This window comes from Acipenser ruthenus, chromosome 8 (assembly GCF_902713425.1).
Source record: "Acipenser ruthenus chromosome 8, fAciRut3.2 maternal haplotype, whole genome shotgun sequence".
Lineage (NCBI taxonomy): Eukaryota > Metazoa > Chordata > Actinopteri > Acipenseriformes > Acipenseridae > Acipenser > Acipenser ruthenus.
In genome coordinates, this window is record NC_081196.1 from 61,606,058 (window position 1) to 61,625,293 (window position 19,236).

Below are 19,236 nucleotides of genomic sequence, written 5' to 3' on the forward strand. Positions count from 1 at the left end.
AGATTACTGGCTTGAAGACCATTTTTTTTTTTTTGGTTTAGTGTAGCTTCTGCAACTGTCAACCTGCTTTCAAACTGCTTCTAATTGCGTTGTACTTGTCCACTCGTACTTCTCACACGATGTCGCTTCCACACGCTGTCGCTGGGAAGCCTGGCTGCCTTTGTTTGTGTTTGTGCTGCGTGCTCCGCTCCTCCCCCGTGTCCCAGAACGCCGCGGGATTTGAATCAGCTGCTCCGAGTTTCAGCTTGTTATCAGAAAAATACACGCAGCTGCAAGGCTTTAAGCTGCAATGTTTTCTGATTAAAGCAACTCCAAATTTAAAGATGTAATTCCTCCTTTCTGCTTCTAACTGCGTTGTACTTGTCCACTCGTACTTCTTACATGATGTCGCTTCCACACGTTTACGAATACAATACAAATTCCACATGCACTTCCATTCTATTAAAGGGCTGCCGATGTGTTATCCACAACTGCTTATTAAAGTGAAATATAAATGGATTTCTGTTTTTCTCTGCTTTCAATTTCACAACATGCTGCTCTGACAGCTTGAAAGAATTAGATTGTCATGCTGTGGAGAAAGGCATCCATTTGACTGGTACCCACTAGTTCTGGTTTTAACAGATTAAAAATACATTTTAGCTGCTGATTAGTCTTGCAGTACATCTTAAGTGTTTCTTAACTTTTAAATATTCAACTTTCTTTCTTGTAACAATTATTCAGGCTTGCTATAAAGTCATCTCAATAGCTTTGTTCTTGCAGAGAAAAATTGCCCCAGTTAACAACGCTTGTTTAAAGAATGCTTCGGCAAAGTCTATTTTTATGAATAAATACATTTCAATTTAATGAAACTGTTGTAGGCTATTCTCTTAGAAGCGTTTTACCGCAGTCATTTTGCAGTTTTCCAATGTGTTTCCCATGGTTATACTACAGTATGCATTTACCATAGTTTGCCATGTTTTTAATATGCTTTACTACACCTTTCTGGGATCTACATTGCTTACCTATACTTAGTGTTCTACGTTTCTGGTTTATTGTGAATTTTACCAAAAAATTACAGGTTTTTTTTTTTTTTTTTAAATGGATGTCAGTTTTTTTCTATTATTCAATATTTTCCCAGTACTATTTTCTAGGAAATACACAATATTTTGATTTAAAAAGCTGTTTTATTTTGACTCTGACATTGCAATAAGCAGCCCTACACTGTATCCTAGGATACAGCAGTCGTTTAAACATCAGAGCATAAAATAACATTTAAACATGGTTCTCTGTCACTTCGCAAACACATCATCACCTGATCAAGTTGGCCAATCAAAGTCTGATTATTGTGGCAATTACTGGGCGTAGTAACTACTAGCTTGATCAAAAATGAAATTAAAATACTTACACGAAAATATAATAATTTTAGTGGATGAGGAATGGGGAGAAGATGTATATCCATTTATGAATATTCAAAAGAAAATGAATGTTTCAAAGTATACAAAAAGTGGGTCAGATGAAGCAGAGGATGCATAGTGCAGCAAATACTGCTGCACTGAGTTACATGTTCGTGCTGAGTTAATAAAAGAACATACTAAAAAATAAGTGACACATTAATCTAAAACAATAAAGTGAACTGAGAGGTGAGCAATCCATTTATGTGGCTTTTACACATGCTTTAATAAAAAATAAAGCACAGAATGTGTTTATGAGTTTGTCAGAGCACTGTGCTTTGCTGGACAGCCACTGTTTATTGCAGAGAGATATGTATCGGTGACTTTGTGCGACAGCACTGTCTATCCATCAGCTAAAATACTGCCTAATGCCGACAATCTTAATCGTAAATATTGGACAGAAAATGGTGATGTTTTAGTTGGTAAATGCATGTATGGAAATGTCCAGTGTGATTTCTGACGCGTCTCCCGATGCCGTGGACCGTCCAGTTCTGTCAATTTTCTTTTCTTTTTATGATTTCATGTCGAATAAACCTGGTTTGTTCTGTGCTGATGTCATGTTCTTACTTTCTGTAGATACTATTTCCATCAGCACAGTGATTGCCCAAACGTTCGCAAAGTACCAGCTAACTTGGTAAAATGTAGCTTCGACTTGCACAGATTCTGCTTCATCATACATGCCAGGGACATTATTAATCAGAAACCAGAACTACATCATACTCCACATGTGAAGTGTGTATGCTGAGATTTTTTCCACCCAATTTTTACCAATGTTTCAATTAAAAACTATTTTTTACCGATTTCATCCCTATTTTAATATTTGTAAAAATAAACTCCAGGAGATAAAAAAAACGTGGAACACAACCTATACTTTAAGAGGCTTTTATTATGGTAAACATTTTAAGGATAGCCAGATATCCCGAGGCAGTGTGAGCTCAGTGTCTGGAACTGGTTTTCAGTTAGTCCAAGTAAGGCTTACTGTGGTTTTCTGGCATTGCACATTGTGGTTAGATAGTTCTATACTATGTGAGTTTATTCCAGAAATCCACGAGAAATGAATTCTAGTTTTAATTCAGCATAATTTATATTTTACTGCCAAACAGGCAGCCTCAAGCTAAACTCATGATCCAAAAACAAGAACTTGTGTTCTTAGTTCTCTAAGTTTGATATTCATTGTTGCTTCTCCTTAACTATAACTTGTTTTACCTAGAAGAAAAAAAGACCAAAAAAAAAAAGGCACATTAAAAGTAGACCATTGTACTGCAGTACTAAAACAGCATGAACGTGATTTCATTCATCTTGGAAATTCAGTTAATCTGGAAAACAAAAGACTGTGTGATAATGATGATATGCATAATGCAGATGTGTGTCTGTGTTTGCAACATTCTGATTACAGCGTGTTCCTTACGGTATTTTCTATTCAGTTAATTGTGGTGGTGGATAACAAAGTCAACTTCACCAAACAATGAACACAGAATTCAAGTAAGCAAGTGGGTGTTTTTGATAATATGGAGACAGGCAACAGAATGCCAACATAAAGGCAGGGAGGCTGCACTATTCCACATCCTGGAGCTGCCAATAGTTATTTTCCTGCAGGGAGAGAAATGATACTCCCATTTCACAATGAGCTTTCACCTGAGTGTCCCACCTCAATGTGACTGATGAAGCTCACAATAAAGCCTGGAATAGCTCAAACAACGGTATGTCTTTAATCCAACATTTGAGAGATACTGAACACTATTAGGATAGCATTTAGCAGTTAATTGCAAAGTAATTCATCCTACAATAAAGAGTAAAACATACCTTCAGAAACCTAGAGTAAAAGAGTTAGGCTTGGCGATGCACTGACACAGGGGATGAGTACATGCACATGGGTTTATAAAGACGTGTCTGCTGGTAACTCGATACGCTAATCGCACAAGACTCCAGCTTGTTCAGAACCATTCCAACTGTCTCCTAAGTCTTCCCCAAATTCAGTAGATTCGGATTCAACAATGAACAAGTTCAAGGCCCTATTACTGGTTTAAGAGCTGTACATTTTCACATATCAGGTTCGAACAACGTGTGCTTTCCCCAGCCCTACTAAACCCAACTCTATATATATATATATATATATATATATATATATATATATATATATATATATTTGTAACCGAGCTGCTTCTACTTGGGTTCTTTGCCCCTTTGAAAATTGGATACAGGAACTTTCAGTTTTAGCGCGGTTGTGCACGTTTATTATAACACAGTTAACAAAAACAAAAATAAACACCTAGCTCTCGCGAGCACTAACTAAAACACACAGGAGCACACTAAACTATAAAACAGGACAGCTAAGCTGTTTACCTGCCAAAACAAAAACCACACCATTTTTAAACAAATAACACAAATCACAAAAAGGCTTCCATACAGTACCTTAATCTTCATACGATTGCGCACTCTAACAAGCAGGCTCTCTACACCGCAGCCACAAACAGACTGGCTGCTTTCCTTAAATACCCTGCACCTGGCTCTAATTTACAATGATAGTCAGGTGCAGGGGATCAAACAATTAACAAATTAGTTTGGCAGGGAGATTTTAACTCTCTCCCTGCCACAAACACACATTTTTCTTGCGCTGGCTAGTTGCCATGCCACTATGTGTATATAGATAGATAGATAGATAGATAGATAGATAGATAGATAGATAGATAGATAGAAAGAAATTAATAAGATGGGAAAACTTACGGTAGATTTCCAGAACCACCGTGGCTTCCTGTGTCTGCCCCTTGGCGTTGGCTGCTTGGCACCGGTATATACCGGCATCCTCCACATTGGCGTTGTAGATGGTGAGTCGGGAGCGAATGGACTCGGTCTGCAGGACCACGCGCTGCGAGGATACAATCCTGTCTCCCTGCGGATTGAACCACTCTATACTGACTGGCTCTCCAATTGCTGCAAACAAACACAGCAGAGACACATCAGCCCTAGCAGTGCCCAGTAACATTACCCCATGTAATAGACAAACACAGCAGAGACACATCAGCCCTAGTAGTGCCCAGTAAAATTACCCCATGTAATGGGCAAACACAGCAGAGACACATCAGCCCTAGCAGTGCCCAGTAACATTACCCCATGTAATAGACAAACACAGCAGAGACACATCAGCCCTAGCAGTGCCCAGTAACATTACCCCATGTAATGGACAAACACAGCAGAGACACATCAGCCCTAGCAGTGCCCAGTAAAATTACCCCATGTAATGGGCAAACACAGCAGAGACACATCAGCCCTAGCAGTGCCCAGTAACATTACCCCATGTAATAGACAAACACAGCAGAGACACATCAGCCCTAGCAGTGCCCAGTAACATTACCCCATGTAATGGACAAACACAGCAGAGACACATCAGCCCTAGCAGTGCCCAGTAAAATTACCCCATGTAATGGACAAACACAGCAGAGACACATCATAAAGGTTTTTTAAAATAGTATTGGAACTCATTTTTGTTTTAAAATATGTTATTTTCTGTAACAAATTGAACTCAGGAGCAAGCTGGGTGTGGTATTTGACCTCAGGAATTTAGGAGGAGGCCTCTGCTTGCATGGGGGATGGGTGAATCTCAGAGATAACAGATTCAAAAGGGATGTCTTTGTGCAGGTTTCACAGTGTTACCCGGCACATTAGATTGTGCCACCTTGAACATAGAAGAAGGAGGGGTCATAAATGACGTCATTACAAGGGCGTGTGTTAAAAGCTACAAAACTAACATTAATGTGTTGTTCGGGGCTCAGTTCTCAATCTCACTGAAGCCCAGAGCTTGCAACTCTGTTCATTTAAAATGATTCTTTTTCTGAGCTATACCAATAAACATATATTTGACATCAATAATATTGTTTATCTGTTGTATTTGTCTCTGCATTACCCTGTCTAATGGACAAACCCAGTAGAGATACATCAGCCCTAGCAGTGTCCAGTAACATTACCCTATGTAACTGGGGCAGTCCAAAAAAAAGGTCTTACACTACTTGAGAATGTAAGGATGAAAATCCGGAATTTTATAATTCAACAAAAGGCAGATTGCAATACAGTACTGGCCAAAAGTAATACAATAACAAATGCAATACATTTTGCAGTTTGAATGTGGGCTGAAGGACGACTTTATAAAAGCAAAAACGCTGAAAGGTAAAACCTATGACAGATACAGTAAGAGAAAACAGGCAGCAGTTTACAGAGGTTATTTTTGCAACTGCCAACAAGATTAGGGATAAGAATAGACACTGGCAGTAATAGAAGTGATGAGTGTACAAGAGGATACATCCAGGAAAGTCATGACAGAGAAAGATATAGGAGGACACAGGGCTATAATGTAGAACTGGACAGGGAAGCAGGGGAAGTGCCACAAGAGAAATGTAGAAGTGGAAGGATAACACAATGGCAATGCTGAGAAGATACAATATTGAGTAGAGATGACTATGACACCAAATTGTTATTATTATTATTATTATTATTATTATTATTATTATTATTATTATTAATTAGTCATTTAGCAGATGTTTTTATCCAAAGCGACTTACAGAGACTAGGGGTGAACTAATCATCAACAAATCACACTGCTGAAAGATTACTTGATCTGCACAAATTGTTAATCCAGCTATCTGGCGATATCTGAATTATATACTATACATAGAGACAACCAATCAACCAATCAAGTCTCATTGTGTCTCAGCATGTGTCCATTATCATGGTATACTGGTGAAGAATTCCATGACTCGATCAAAGACTATTCATGTATGTATAACAGGGCCAAGGCTGTGTGAAAACTGCAAACAAGAAGTTCTCACTCACAGGGATCATAACCCATAGTTGCATTGCACCACACAACAATGTCCTTTAGAGAAGCATTCACCCACGCTTACATATAATAAGTCAATTTCAATATATTCACAATGAGACCTGTGGCATCACCAAGCACGCCATCCTTCTGGTTCTCATTTCAATAAACTTGTATATTATAGATAAATGAAACCTGTGTAGCCTCATGGCAGTTGTCTACACATAAAACCCCTGTTTAGTAAAACCGGCATCTTTGGCTAATTGTCCAATAATCACTGAGAAGACTTTCAGAATACACAGTATTAGTGAACTGGAGTTTCATGCAGTATCTAAAGATGACCAGTGGACTTCCTCATGCCACTGGGTCCAGCAAATAGAGATCCCTGGTGACCTTCTGGATGTGTCATTCTTAGTTTCCATGAACTCTTTCCAACTCATTCACAGCAGCATCAAGTTCAGGATAGGCAAAAAAATATATGAATAATAAAGAGCCCCTGTGGCGGAGTGTCCCGCCCCTATGTATTATTATTTGTATTTTTGTTTGCGGCGCGGGTAAAAGCACCGCGTCTTTTATTATTATATTTAAAAACCCTGTGAGGATGCATGGCTGATCAGCTACTGATTATTTAACTAGCTGACAGTCATGCATCCTTACCAAACGCGTGCAGACTCTGGCCGAGGGGTAATAAGATAATTAACAACTAGTTAATCCCTCGGATAGAATATATAAACCTGCAGCTCTCTGCACTCGGGGTGGAGTGTACAGAGGAGAGTACGGGGAGCGGAGAGAGTGAGCGAAAAAATAACGACAGTTAAAGACGACTGCTAAACAGTATTTGTTTATTCGTTTGGCCCTTGTGCCTTTTTGTTTTGTGTTTTGTTTAAATCTTTTGTTTTGTTTATTAATAAATACGCTGAGTGCCGTTGCACTCAGCTTCAACCGCCCATCCATTGTTTTGGTTTCTACTTCCTGGTCCGTGACGTCACCACTGCGAGCCAGACTGTCACAGCCCCATTAGGAAATTACTGGCATATTACATTTATCTTCTGGTTAGAATCACAGCCGCATTAACATATTAATCAGAAACAACCTGATTTGCCACCAGCAACAGTCTCTCAGAAGCTAAATGAATACAGAGGAACAATGCAGCTTCCACAGTGTTGCCAGCACTTCCTTCTCAAGCGCAGAGCTGTGGAAGGCCGATTGTATTTCATCTGGATTGAGCTGGCATGGAGGAGGTATTCTGTGGTCACCGACACAGTGGTTTGCCCTTGAGGAGCGAGGCTGTTCTATGAGATATTCTGTGCTGATCAAGCCACATTACTCTATTCAGAGAATCTGCACTGGAACCATGAGAAGTTTTTATAGCTGTGTAGACTGATTCACATTTTCTCTTATATCAATCAAATTAAACTTTGTTTGCAAAGCACACAGTGCGCATGCTGATCAAAATGTTTATCTGCAGCTATTTTGAATTAAAAAAAGATATATCAAATAACACATCAGCTCTAACAGCCTGGTCACACGGGTGACATTTGTTGACGGCAAAAGGGGGGGGGACAGATGTTGCCGGCTTGTTGCCTCATGTGATCACCCTGGGCAACACACTGGCGACACATCGGCAACACGCTGACGACATGTCTCCCACTTAGGACCATGTTCTATTTTTCAGGCAACACAAGGGCAACATTTTCAATACCAGACAATCAAATTTGATAGTAGTGTCACATGATGATAAGACTCGACCATAACATCAGACAGACAGTGTATATGACGCATTCTGATTCCTGCATTTCATTCAATTAATTATATGTGGTCTATAGATATGCAATACAGTGATTATGTGGATAAGTGAATGTTAATGTCCACGATTACAATAACATATTTAAGCTATGAATACATTCTACAATAATAAAATACACGTGTAGCGTATTTTTAAAAATATGTTTTATTTTAAATTAATTTGCCGTGTATGCAGTTATGGAGGATAATTTGAGCCAAAATTAAAAAATAAATAAGTAAATAAATATTAGATGTAATTTATTTCGATTTGTATTTATTTATTTATTTCATTATTTATGTATTTATTTTGTTATTTATTTATTTAGTTTGTTATAATGTAATTAGTACATTTTTATATCATAGTCTTCCTTCGCAGCATGTTTACATCTCATGACACAAACTTGCATTATGATTGGTTTGCATTACGTTGCTGCCTTTGTGTTTTCCAGCTTGTCACCAGCTTGCCGACTGCAGGCTTGTCTCCTGTGTGACCATCTCAAACTGCAAGGCAACACGGAGGCAACAAATGTGTTCCTCTTGTTGCCGTCGACAAAAGTTGCCTGTGTTACCAGGCCTTAAGAGCAAGATAAGCCACACTGAGTAAAAATGGTACTGCAGTTTTTACATCCTTTAAAGGAAGTGTATTACAGGGGCTCAGATTAGTGTTTCCACTCCGGTGTAAAGCTTAGACATGATTCTGAAAGTTCTGCTGAAGCCAGAAGGGAACTTATAAAAAGTCTTCTCATTTGTACCTTGTTCTTTAAAAGCTGGTTCTGTCATCCAGCTTTCGAGAGCTGTGTTATGCGATCTTCATGTTTGAATAAATATGCCTGTTTGAAAAACACATTCTGTGCTTGACGCAAGCATTTTCATTTTTCCCCAGAATTCTAAAATGTCATATTTTAATATGATTGTATTATTATTATTATTATTATTATTATTATTTATTTATTTATTTATTAATTTTATTGAAAGTATGTTTAAATAAATTAAAAGTTCTATAATGTCAATAAAAAAATACAAACAAAAAAAGCAAGTTGTAGTATAGCTGTAAGAAACAGGTTAGTGTCTGTTCCTCTGATTTTCATCTGAAACAAAAACACATTGGAAATGTGAAAAAAAAAAGTTATCAAAAGTGCCCGGCCATTTAAAGTGGAGATATCAAAAACACAGCCAAGTTTCAAGAAATTATTTGGGCAACCTTGCCCAGCACAAAGCAAATAGGCACAACTGTAAAAGCGGTGGGGGTCAAGGTTGCCCCAATTGTTTCTAACTTGGCTTGTGTTTTTCATGCAAGTTTGATCTGCTTTTATTGCGCCTGATAAACACAAACCAAGTTAGTAGAAACAATTGGGGCACTGACAGTATAACACAACATGCTTGCAAACTAAAGGTTATAGTTTCAAATCTCACACACGCCAGACTTTTATATTTATATAGACAAATGTTCCTTTTTAAAACAGAAATAAATCATTTAATATAAATGATACAGACGTCACAATAAGTGTGTTCCCTTTATATTTCCACGTTGACAAAACAAGTTAATTATCATTAAACTCAGATGTCCAGTAATATACTGTACATATGCATGGATGAAAGTGCCTGTGGTGTGTTTTGTTTGATGTTCACCTAACCTTAGTTAGCTCCAATAAAAACAAAATTTCAGATCTATTCAGCTTCATACCTGTGCAGGTGAAGAATTTGGACTCCCCCACACTCAGCTCCACTTTGCTCAGTGAAATCGTCACTTGAAGAACACCTGGAGAAGAGACAGTGAAAGATGGATGTCAGCAAAGAGCATGTCAAAAACAATCTGCAAGTCTCAGGGGGGTGCTTTTGAAAAATCTTGTTGCATTGGCAGTTTCAGAACTCATCCCTCAGTCACAGAAACACATTTTCACAAACAAGTGTCCCTTTCAATCAAGACCAGATGAAAGGATGTGCCTGAAACCCCATTTGATGGTTTCTGCAGGATTAGATACTCCATAAGAAAACAGAACTTCACTTGGATTCCTGCAAACTATGGCAACTAAATATGAATTGAACCCTTACAAAGTGTCATTACATGATGCACACATGAAGTGCCACTTTATTAATGCTTACAACTACGTACAAATATATGTACAGAAAAGTGAAGCATTGCTTTAGCGACTTTAAAGAGAGGAGCTCTTACACGCAGACAGTATAATCAGAGCTTTTACAGCACTCTCACCAGTGACCTAAATTGACCATCATTGATGGATCAAACTCTTAGGCTCTCATATAGATTCCAAACCCACATCTCCATTTCCTCCTGAATTAATAATACAAAGAATTATATTTTATAATGCCCATTCACTGCTTTGTATTCCCACCGAAGAACCAGGATGAGACCACGGGAATGAAATTCACGTTTAGTCTTCCAAGTTGGAGTAATATACAGTACATCAATGCCCAGGAAATGCTTAAGATAGAATTATAAGATAGAATTAACTACTTGCTTTTACAACTGAGTGAAGTAAACCTAACAGAGAAAGGAACATTGGATGAGTGGATTTTGTAGTTAAAGTGTTAATTTTCTTTTAGGCTGATCCTCTCCTGAGAATATTTTGTATGCTGGTGTGTATTGTTTCTTTCCCCATATGAATATTACAAACTATTTGTAACAGCATTGCTCCACCTTTAATTGAAAGTACTGGCACTCCACTATAACCTGTGGATCTGGAACCTAACTAATTTTGGGAAAATTCCAATTTCAACATGTTTTGTCTTGGGATTCAGCACTGTAGCCTGCCTAAAACTACACAATGAGTTTCTAAGTGTCAATTACAGGTATTGTTCAAAGCGCTACCTCTTTTTTGCAGTATGACATAGAAAGGACAATTCAAGAATTTGTTTTAAGATTTACTTGTTTAAAATCAACTGCACATTTCCATTTATTGTGAATTTGTGCATTGAAAGCAGCATCTCATAAGTAGAGGACATAGTACAAGCTGATAATGTGGATGGCCTGGGCGGGGTTTCAAATGAAACTGAGAAAAGATTTGAGGTGAGGATAGAATTGAACTCCACTGGTTTCTGTTTTGCATTAGCAAACTGCTTTCAGATTGATGTCCGGGTACACTCAGACATTATTTCCCTTGATGCCAGCCTGGCTTCTGAAAGTAGGTGCACCGCTGTACTTCTCAAGCAGTGGTTGTACAGCGTTGCGAGAGACTGGCTGTTGCTTAGTTTAGGCATAATCACCAGGACAAATGAATAAAATATGGAATGTATGGTGGCTTTTTAATAAACAAATGTACCACTTCAGAGTTTGTAGTCTAGGTTGCTTATACATTACAACACATCATCCAGTTACTGTGTGGTCCAGTGGTTAAAGAATAGGGCTTGTAACCAGGAGGTCCCAGGTTTATATCCCACCTCAGCCACTGACTCATTGTGTGACCCTGAGCAAGTCACTTAAACTCCTTGTGCTCCGTCTTTTGGGTGAGACGTAGTTGTAAGTGACTCTGCAGCTGATGCATAGTTCACACACCCTAGTCTCTGTAAGTCGCCTTGGATAAAGGTGTCTGCTAAATAAACACATACTGTGCTTCACATATTAGTTAACTTCTTATTTCGTATAGAATAATTCCAGGTGTATAGACTTTTCAAACTTGAGAAACAATAAGTTTTATTTACTTACATCCATGGCAGTCAAACGGGTGGAAAATCCTTCCATTGTACAGCAATATGTTCAACAACAATAACTCCATACAGCTTCATACGAACAGTCTTCAGTTTAACTACAGCGCTATTTGATTGGCTTTTGTAATGCTGAAATTTGCATATTTCTAGATCAGCATTACAAGAGCTAATCAAATTGCATGAAAGCACAATGCAGATGGAGCTCATTTGCATACAAACTCCAGATTTAGCTGGCCAGTTAAATATTAGAGCTAAATGTTAAATCTTGTAACTAGATTTATAAATTATATCTGAATGTACATGTTAAAAAAATATTTATTTTTGTTTACTTGAAATGTATTTTTGTTTACAACTGTAAGTCACCCTGGACAAGGGCGTCTGCTAAGAATTAAATAATAATAATATTAATAAATCTGGGGAAAAAATACAAGATTTAAGTTAAATCTGGAAAAAACACTTTTTTTTACACATTATTAGGTCAAAGAGCCAGCTGCCCAACGTTTGTACATATTTTGTACATATCTTTCTGGTAAAATCCTGATAGAAATCAAAGTGCCTCTTGAAAATATTGATTAAAGGTGGCCATGAATTATGCATGCAGCTTATGTAACAGGTTTGTACACTAATTCATTTGAAATCCTATGAAACCCCTAATGCTCATCCTAATTCACCTAAAAGTGACACCTGGAAATGAGCCTGTGTTTACAGCACCCTCATACAAACGGGAGATTCATTTGTGTGAGGCCCCAAGGGCATCACCGAAGGAGTCGAACTGGACACAACGTGCAGGTTTAATCTGACAGCTGCCGTTAGGATTGATTACAGCACTATGAGTGTTGGAACTGGTGCTGTGGCATGTAAGTGGCCTTTCCACTTGCTTTAAATCACTTTACAATGAGGGTCACAATAACCTTTAAGCTGTGCACTGCACACTGCAAACAAACAACACGTCAGACAGGACTATTCAGAAACTGCAATTTCATTTTAAAGCCAAAAGATGGCAGCAGACAGGTTTCTTATGTTCAATATCACATGCAAAGCTCTCCTCCATTTACACAAAAACTACTCCATAAGACCCAATGCAAATGACACTTGAATAGCTAAGGAGATATATGCAGATTGACTCAGCAGTATAGACTCAAAACATCTTTAAGATTGTATATAGACAAACTAGCTGTTCCTATTGTGGCAGAAGAACTGAGCAGTGAAATAATAAAACACAGTGACTGGAGGCTAAGAGGTTACTTAAGGTCACTGCACGCATCTCTGAAGGCTTGGTTTATGTCACTAGAGGCATTAGTTTAGGGGTCTTAATGTAGCTGTCAGGGGATAACAGTCCAAATCACCAAACAAGAAACAGCTGGTCTTAATTAGCAGTGCTTTCTCGAGAGACCCAGAACTAAATCACAGGGGCTTCATGACTAGTCAGGATTACTGAGGTTTGGCAGGGTATGTCTGGCTGTTGTCCGTGTCAAAACTGAAATACAATATGATTATGCTGTTCCTAAAAACCTGTTACAGACCAAACAGCAAATCTATGTTTCAAGTCCACTCACTGTTGGTCATCAGCAAGCCACCCATTAGTGAAACTAGATTTATTTGGCTAATGGACCCGTGGCAGAGTGGAATCCTGCACGTGTAAATAGTCTGTTCTGTTTGTGTGATGTAAATAAAGTTTGAATATTTTGAATTTAAGTTTTGCAGGGATTGGGTTGAACTCACATTCCTACCAAACCCTCGTGTGGGATGTGGCTGGGTCTTAATTGATGGTCAATGAAGCCCCACCCACATGGTTTACAAGGGAACCAGAGCCTTTGTTTGGTGAGTGAGTTTAGGGAGAAGAATGGTTCAGTGAAGGTGGCTGCCCAGCCTGGACAGTAGAGTGGTTGCTTGAATGATTTATTTGAATGATTTTATGTGTTCCTGTGTTTTGTTTGTTCCTGTGATTATTTTGTTGTGCGTTAATTAGTGGTCAGCTTTCCGCCTCTGGGTTTAATTCATACCATCCAACAGCCTTGGCTGCAACGCTATCTTACAACAGGACCCTATGACCTGAAATGTGAAATCCCTTGGAAAAAAATGAGTTTATACCTGACATGGTTGACAACGGACATTGCAGCAACCTCAACAATGTATTGGGGAATGAGGTTGCTTTTTCATAGGTCATGCATTGTCACAAGGAAGAACGGGGTCAAGATAAGGGTGTCATGAATACAATACTACAAAGACTACTACGACTACTACTACTACTAATAATAATTATAATAATAATAACAACAACAACAACTTACTTGCTAAGGATATAATTATTTTAATTAAAATGTTTTATCATATACTGTACACTGCAGGTACTGACAGGAGTATAGCATTAGAGCATTTTCAATTATATTAAAATGTATTCTTTAAGAGCTGAGTGCCAACTGAGCACTTGATTGGATAGCACAGCTGACCAGTGCTTTTGACATTTGTTACCCGATGAAAGTCTTTAAAAGGTTCAATAAAGATCAATGCAGTGAGCCGTGCTGTTACATGATAAAAGGATACCTGCAGATTATATTGTACAGTGAATCGAGATCAATGCAGTGAGCCGTGCTGTTACATGATAAAAGGATACCTGCAGATTATATTGTACAGTGAATCGAGATCAATGCAGTGAGCCGTGCTGTTACATGATAAAAGGATACCTGCAGATTATATTGTACAGTGAATCGAGTTGGTGCAGAAAATAAATGTTAATCATTTTTTTATATATATATAACAGTTTTAAAATAGGTACAATAAAGACAGAACAGAATGCATTGTACAGATGATGTTTACATTTAACAAAAACAATGTTATTTTGATTCTTGCACCCTTGCATGTATATACGTTATCCTTCAGGCACACTCTGCTGCAGCAAACCACAGCTCAACTCCCGCTATTTATTTGAAGGAATGTCACACAACTCTCGCTAGAGATCTCGCTAAGATGACGTAAAATGAAATTTATAATTAAAGTTCGGGAGGAGGGTCAGACACCAATCTCCGCATCACCAAATTGAATCATTAAGTTTACAGATTAGCTAATTAAGTTGTTAGCACTATAAATACCCTCTTCACTTATCTCTCAGTTGCGTTTTGATTTCATCGTACATGCACGCATCATGGTCTGCATTCTGGATTATTCCGTTTCGACGGATGATGATCTGTTTGCTGTTTCCCCGGAGCCGAGATCTACGCAACCAGTTCAACCAGCCCTTCCCGGGCCAACTCCACGACAACTTTGGTCGGCGGTATTACCACTCCAAATTTCTCTTCCCAGATGTCTGCTTCTCCTGTCTGCTGTGGCTCCCGCCTGGCCACTCATTCCTCCGCAACTCCTGACATCAGAGACTGAACGATCTCCCGGCTCCAGCTTTATCTTCGTAGCAACAACATCCCATTCAAATCTACAGCACGTAAGGGGAATTTGTTTACTTTATTTCATCCTTCCCGTCGCAGGCGCTATGACGTCAGCACTGATCGTTGCTTTACCCAGTGACAAGAGGAGGCCATTCAGCCCATCTTGCTCGTTTTGTTGTTAGTAGCTTATTGATCCCAGAATCTCATCAAGCAGCTTCTTGAAGGATCCCAGGGTGTCAGCTTCAACATTACTGTTGGTTCCAGACCCTCACAATTCTCTGTGTAAAAAAGCGCCTCCTATTTTCTGTTCTGAATGCCCCTTTATCTAATTTCCATTTGTGACCCCTGGTCCTGGTTCAAAAAGTCTCCTGGGTTGACTTTGTCAATACCTTTTAGGATTTTGAATGCATGAATCAGATCACCACATAGTCTTCTTTGTTCAAGTCTGAATAGCTTCATTTCTTTTAGCATGTCTGCGTACGACATGCCTTTTAAATCCGGGATAATTCTGGTCGCTGTTCTTTGCACTCTTTCTAGAGGAGCAATATCCTTTTTTTAACGAGGTGACCAGAACTGAACACAATTCTAGGTGAGGTCTTACTAATGCATTGTAAATTTTTAACATTACTTCCCTTGATTTAAATTCAACACTTCTCACAATATATCTGAGCATCTTGTTGGCCTTTTTACAGCTTCCCCACATTGTCTAGATGAAGACATATCTGAGTCAACATAAACTCCTAGCTCTTTTTCAAAGATTCCTTCAATTTCAGTATCTTCCATATGATATTTATAATGCACATTTTTATTGCCTGTGTGCAGTACTTTACACTTCTCTATTAAATGTCATTTGCCATGTGCTTGCCCAGTTCTGAATGCTGTCTAGATCATTTTGAATGACCTTCGCTGCTGCAACAGTGTTTGCCACTCCACCTATTTTTGTGTCATGTGCAAATTTAACAAGTTTGCTTACTATACTAGAATCTAAATCATTGATGTAGATTAGGAATAGCAGAGGACCTAATACTGATCCTTGTGGTACACCACTGGTTATCTCGCTCCATTTTGAGGTTTCTCCTCTAATCAGTACTTTCTGTTTTCTACATGTTAACCACTCCCTAATCCATGTGCATTCATTTCCTTGAATCCCTACTGCATTCAGTTTGAGAATTAATCTTTTATGCAGGACTTTGTCAAAAGCTTTCTGGAAATCTAAATAAACCATGTCGTATGCTTTGCAATTATCCATTTTCAATGTTGCATCCTCAAAAAAGTCAAGTAGGTTAGTTAGACATGATCATCCTTTCCTAAAACCATGATGACTGTCTCCCAGGATAGTGTTACCTTGAAATGTATTTGCTTACGATTGTAAGTCGCTCTGGATAAGGGCGTCTGCTAAGAAATAAATAATAATAATAATAATAATAATAATAATAATAATAATAATAACAACAACAACAAGTTTGCTTACTATGCCAGAATCTAAATCATTATGTAGATTAGGAATAGCAGAGGACCTAATACTGATCCCTGTGATACACCACTGGTTACCTCGCTCCATTTTGATGTCTCCTCTAATCCGTAATTACAGTTGGGAGCGGCTGCTCCCGCGTTCCCCACCCCCCCTCACTGCAGGCGTCCAGCAGGCCCCTGCAGTGACCTCGCTGGCCACTATGGGCGTCCAGCAGGCCCCCATAGTCTCCCTTCACCTCCAACTACAACCTTTCTGGTTACCTCCCCTCACTGCAGGCGTCCAGCAGGCCCCTGCAGTGACCTATCCAGGCCACTATGGGCGTCCAGCAGGCCCCCATAGTGCTCCCTTCTCTGTCAAATGGTTTTCTACCAGCTGCGAGCTTCAACAGGGCCCCACAGCACCCTTCTATTCCTTACCTCGGCGGTCTTCCAAATGTAACCTTTTAGGTTACCCTCCCCTCACTGCAGGCATTCAGCAGGCCTCTGCAGTGACTTCCCTGGCCGCTATGGGTGTCCAGCAGGACCCCATAGTGGTCTCTTCTCTGTGAGATGCTTTTCTTCTTTCAGCTTATCAGCAGTTTATTCAAACACTTTCAAAACCATTCCCATTTCTTTGAATATCAGTCAGGGCCGTAATACTGCATACTCTGGAGGCCTTCTGTTTTCTACATGTTAACTATTCCCTAATCCACGTGCATGCATTTCCTCGAATCCCTACTGCGTTCAGTTTGAGAAATTAATCTTTTATGTAGGACTTTGTCAAAAGCTTTCTGGAAATTTAAATAAACCATGTCAAGGCAGAGCTTTTATCTCCTACCTTCTCTTGATTTGATCCTTTCTGTCGATTCCCTCAACGATGTCATACTCATGGATCCTTTTTTTTTCTTCGTAAGGAACTCCGCCTGTGGGAGCTCCTACTAATAGAAAGTAATTGCAGTACTTTCTTTTACGACAACTGTCTCCTGCTGCACAAAGACATTCAACCGTTCAAAGATGCAGCTCCCTCTCTTGGCTTTGGAGGATACTACAAGTGAAAATGGTTTTCTGCTCCATGGCCCGACTAATTCAGCATCATTCCTATAACCGATCACTCCTCGTCATTGCGCAAAATGTGTCCATTTGCTGTATCCGCATTCCTTTTGGGGGTCTTCCTGGGCTCAAAATCCATTCTTCTCCACTCACATAATTCACCTACAGTCTAAATCTTTAACAAGGTCGTTCATTCTCCCACCATATAATGAGAATATTCAGAAGGAATACCTGTTTATCTGTTACTCATCAGTTCATTTTCAGAGCTCAACACATTCTCGGACACCTGAATATAATCGATTCTCTTTCTCATTTCCAAACGCGATTCAGAGCATTAGCTCCCAAAGACGACCTCCAGCCAACTCAGATTCCTCCCTTTTCAGACCTGACATTCATGTGAGCCACCTGCTGCATTGCCTGATTTCTGCAGGCTCAAGAAACAACTCTTCTCAGCATCACTCCCCGCTCACTGCAAATGTACTGGTCATCCTGGAATTGCTTTAAAATTTCACTTTGCATTCAACATTCCTTTCCATCATTTTCAGTGCCTGTAGCGTCATCCTATATTATGTCCCTTAAGAATAGAGCTATAAGATTTGAATTTCCAGCATCCAGTTTTTCTACAAACTCAACTCAATTTCGGTGTCCCAGCTCTACACTCTGCAACTCACAAATTTCACTAATCCTGAAAGGGCTTCAACTATCAGAGTCTCTTTCTCCCCCTGCTTGCCTGCCTATCGCCATCAACGTACTCTCTTGGTGCCTCTCATCTGCTCCAGCTACTCCTGCCTGTTTTAGATAAAACCTTAAAGCCCTTTTCTCTTAGCCTTCTTGGGTTTCCATAAGTGCTCAGAGTCTACATCGCTCTGAAATTCAACCCCCAGATTCACCCCTTAATCTCTGACCTAGCAATCCCCTCATCTGATACCCTTTCCTTCCTGCTCAAAAGAAGTAAAACTGACCAGGAAGATTAGGGAAAGCTTTTCAATTTGTTTTTAAATTAAACTCCCACGTTGGCCCATATGACCCCTTTCTCTCTTGTCCATCTCCATCTTTCTCAGGGCGCATCACCCTCAGGCCCGCTGTTTATTAATGAAAACTGAACAATCGTCACCCAACATTTGTTCTTCTTTCACCTTTTCACTTGATTTATTTCCAAGTCCGGATTCGCAGCTGAGCAGTTTTCCGGTCATTCCTTCAGAATCGTAGCAGCTTCTTCCCATGGAGTTCCAGACTCTTATCAAACGGTTAGGTTGTTGATCCTCCAGTGCTTACCAAGTTTACATTATAACAAATATTACGGAGCCTAAAAATGCTTTTACAGAAACGTGCTCTTAAGCGTTAGTAACCTGCCTGGAGGAAAGGCAATCGAATCAGCCATGGATTCCTAGAGGTTTATTTCCCAAAAATGGGTTTTGTTTTCCTCTCCTGCGTGCTGATGATCATTTGTTAAAGGTTGGCTAAACCTTCAAGTGGGCTATATTCAATTCTAATTGTGGCATTGAGACCGGCTTGTTCTTTCTGGGGGTCTCCGCCTCGTCCAGTCGGCCAGGCAGCGAACCCTCAAACCAAGTTAGGTTTGATGCCAAATGAATGTGAATATACAGCATACTTCTCTGTAAAATCACATACTCCGCATTCTCTACAATAAATATTAGTACTA

The 19,236-nt window shown here is 39.3% G+C and overlaps 1 protein-coding gene across 4 annotated transcripts in view; it reads right to left on the reverse strand.

The window, feature by feature from the left end:
* LOC117407087 (neural cell adhesion molecule 2) overlaps positions 1-19,236 on the reverse strand; it is a 276,877-nt gene that overhangs the window by 77,359 nt on the left and 180,282 nt on the right. For 3 of the 4 annotated variants that reach the window (XM_059029425.1, XM_059029423.1, XM_059029426.1), the window contains exons 1-3: positions 11,690-11,764; positions 9,710-9,784; positions 4,155-4,361 (exon numbers count right to left, since the gene is read on the reverse strand). In XM_059029425.1, the coding sequence (XP_058885408.1) occupies positions 4,155-4,361; positions 9,710-9,784; positions 11,690-11,759 (352 nt within the window). In that variant the 5' untranslated portion in view covers positions 11,760-11,764. Of the gene's footprint in view, positions 1-4,154; positions 4,362-9,709; positions 9,785-11,689; positions 11,765-19,236 lie in introns of those variants that run through there. The other variant, XM_059029424.1, reaches the window with a different exon arrangement.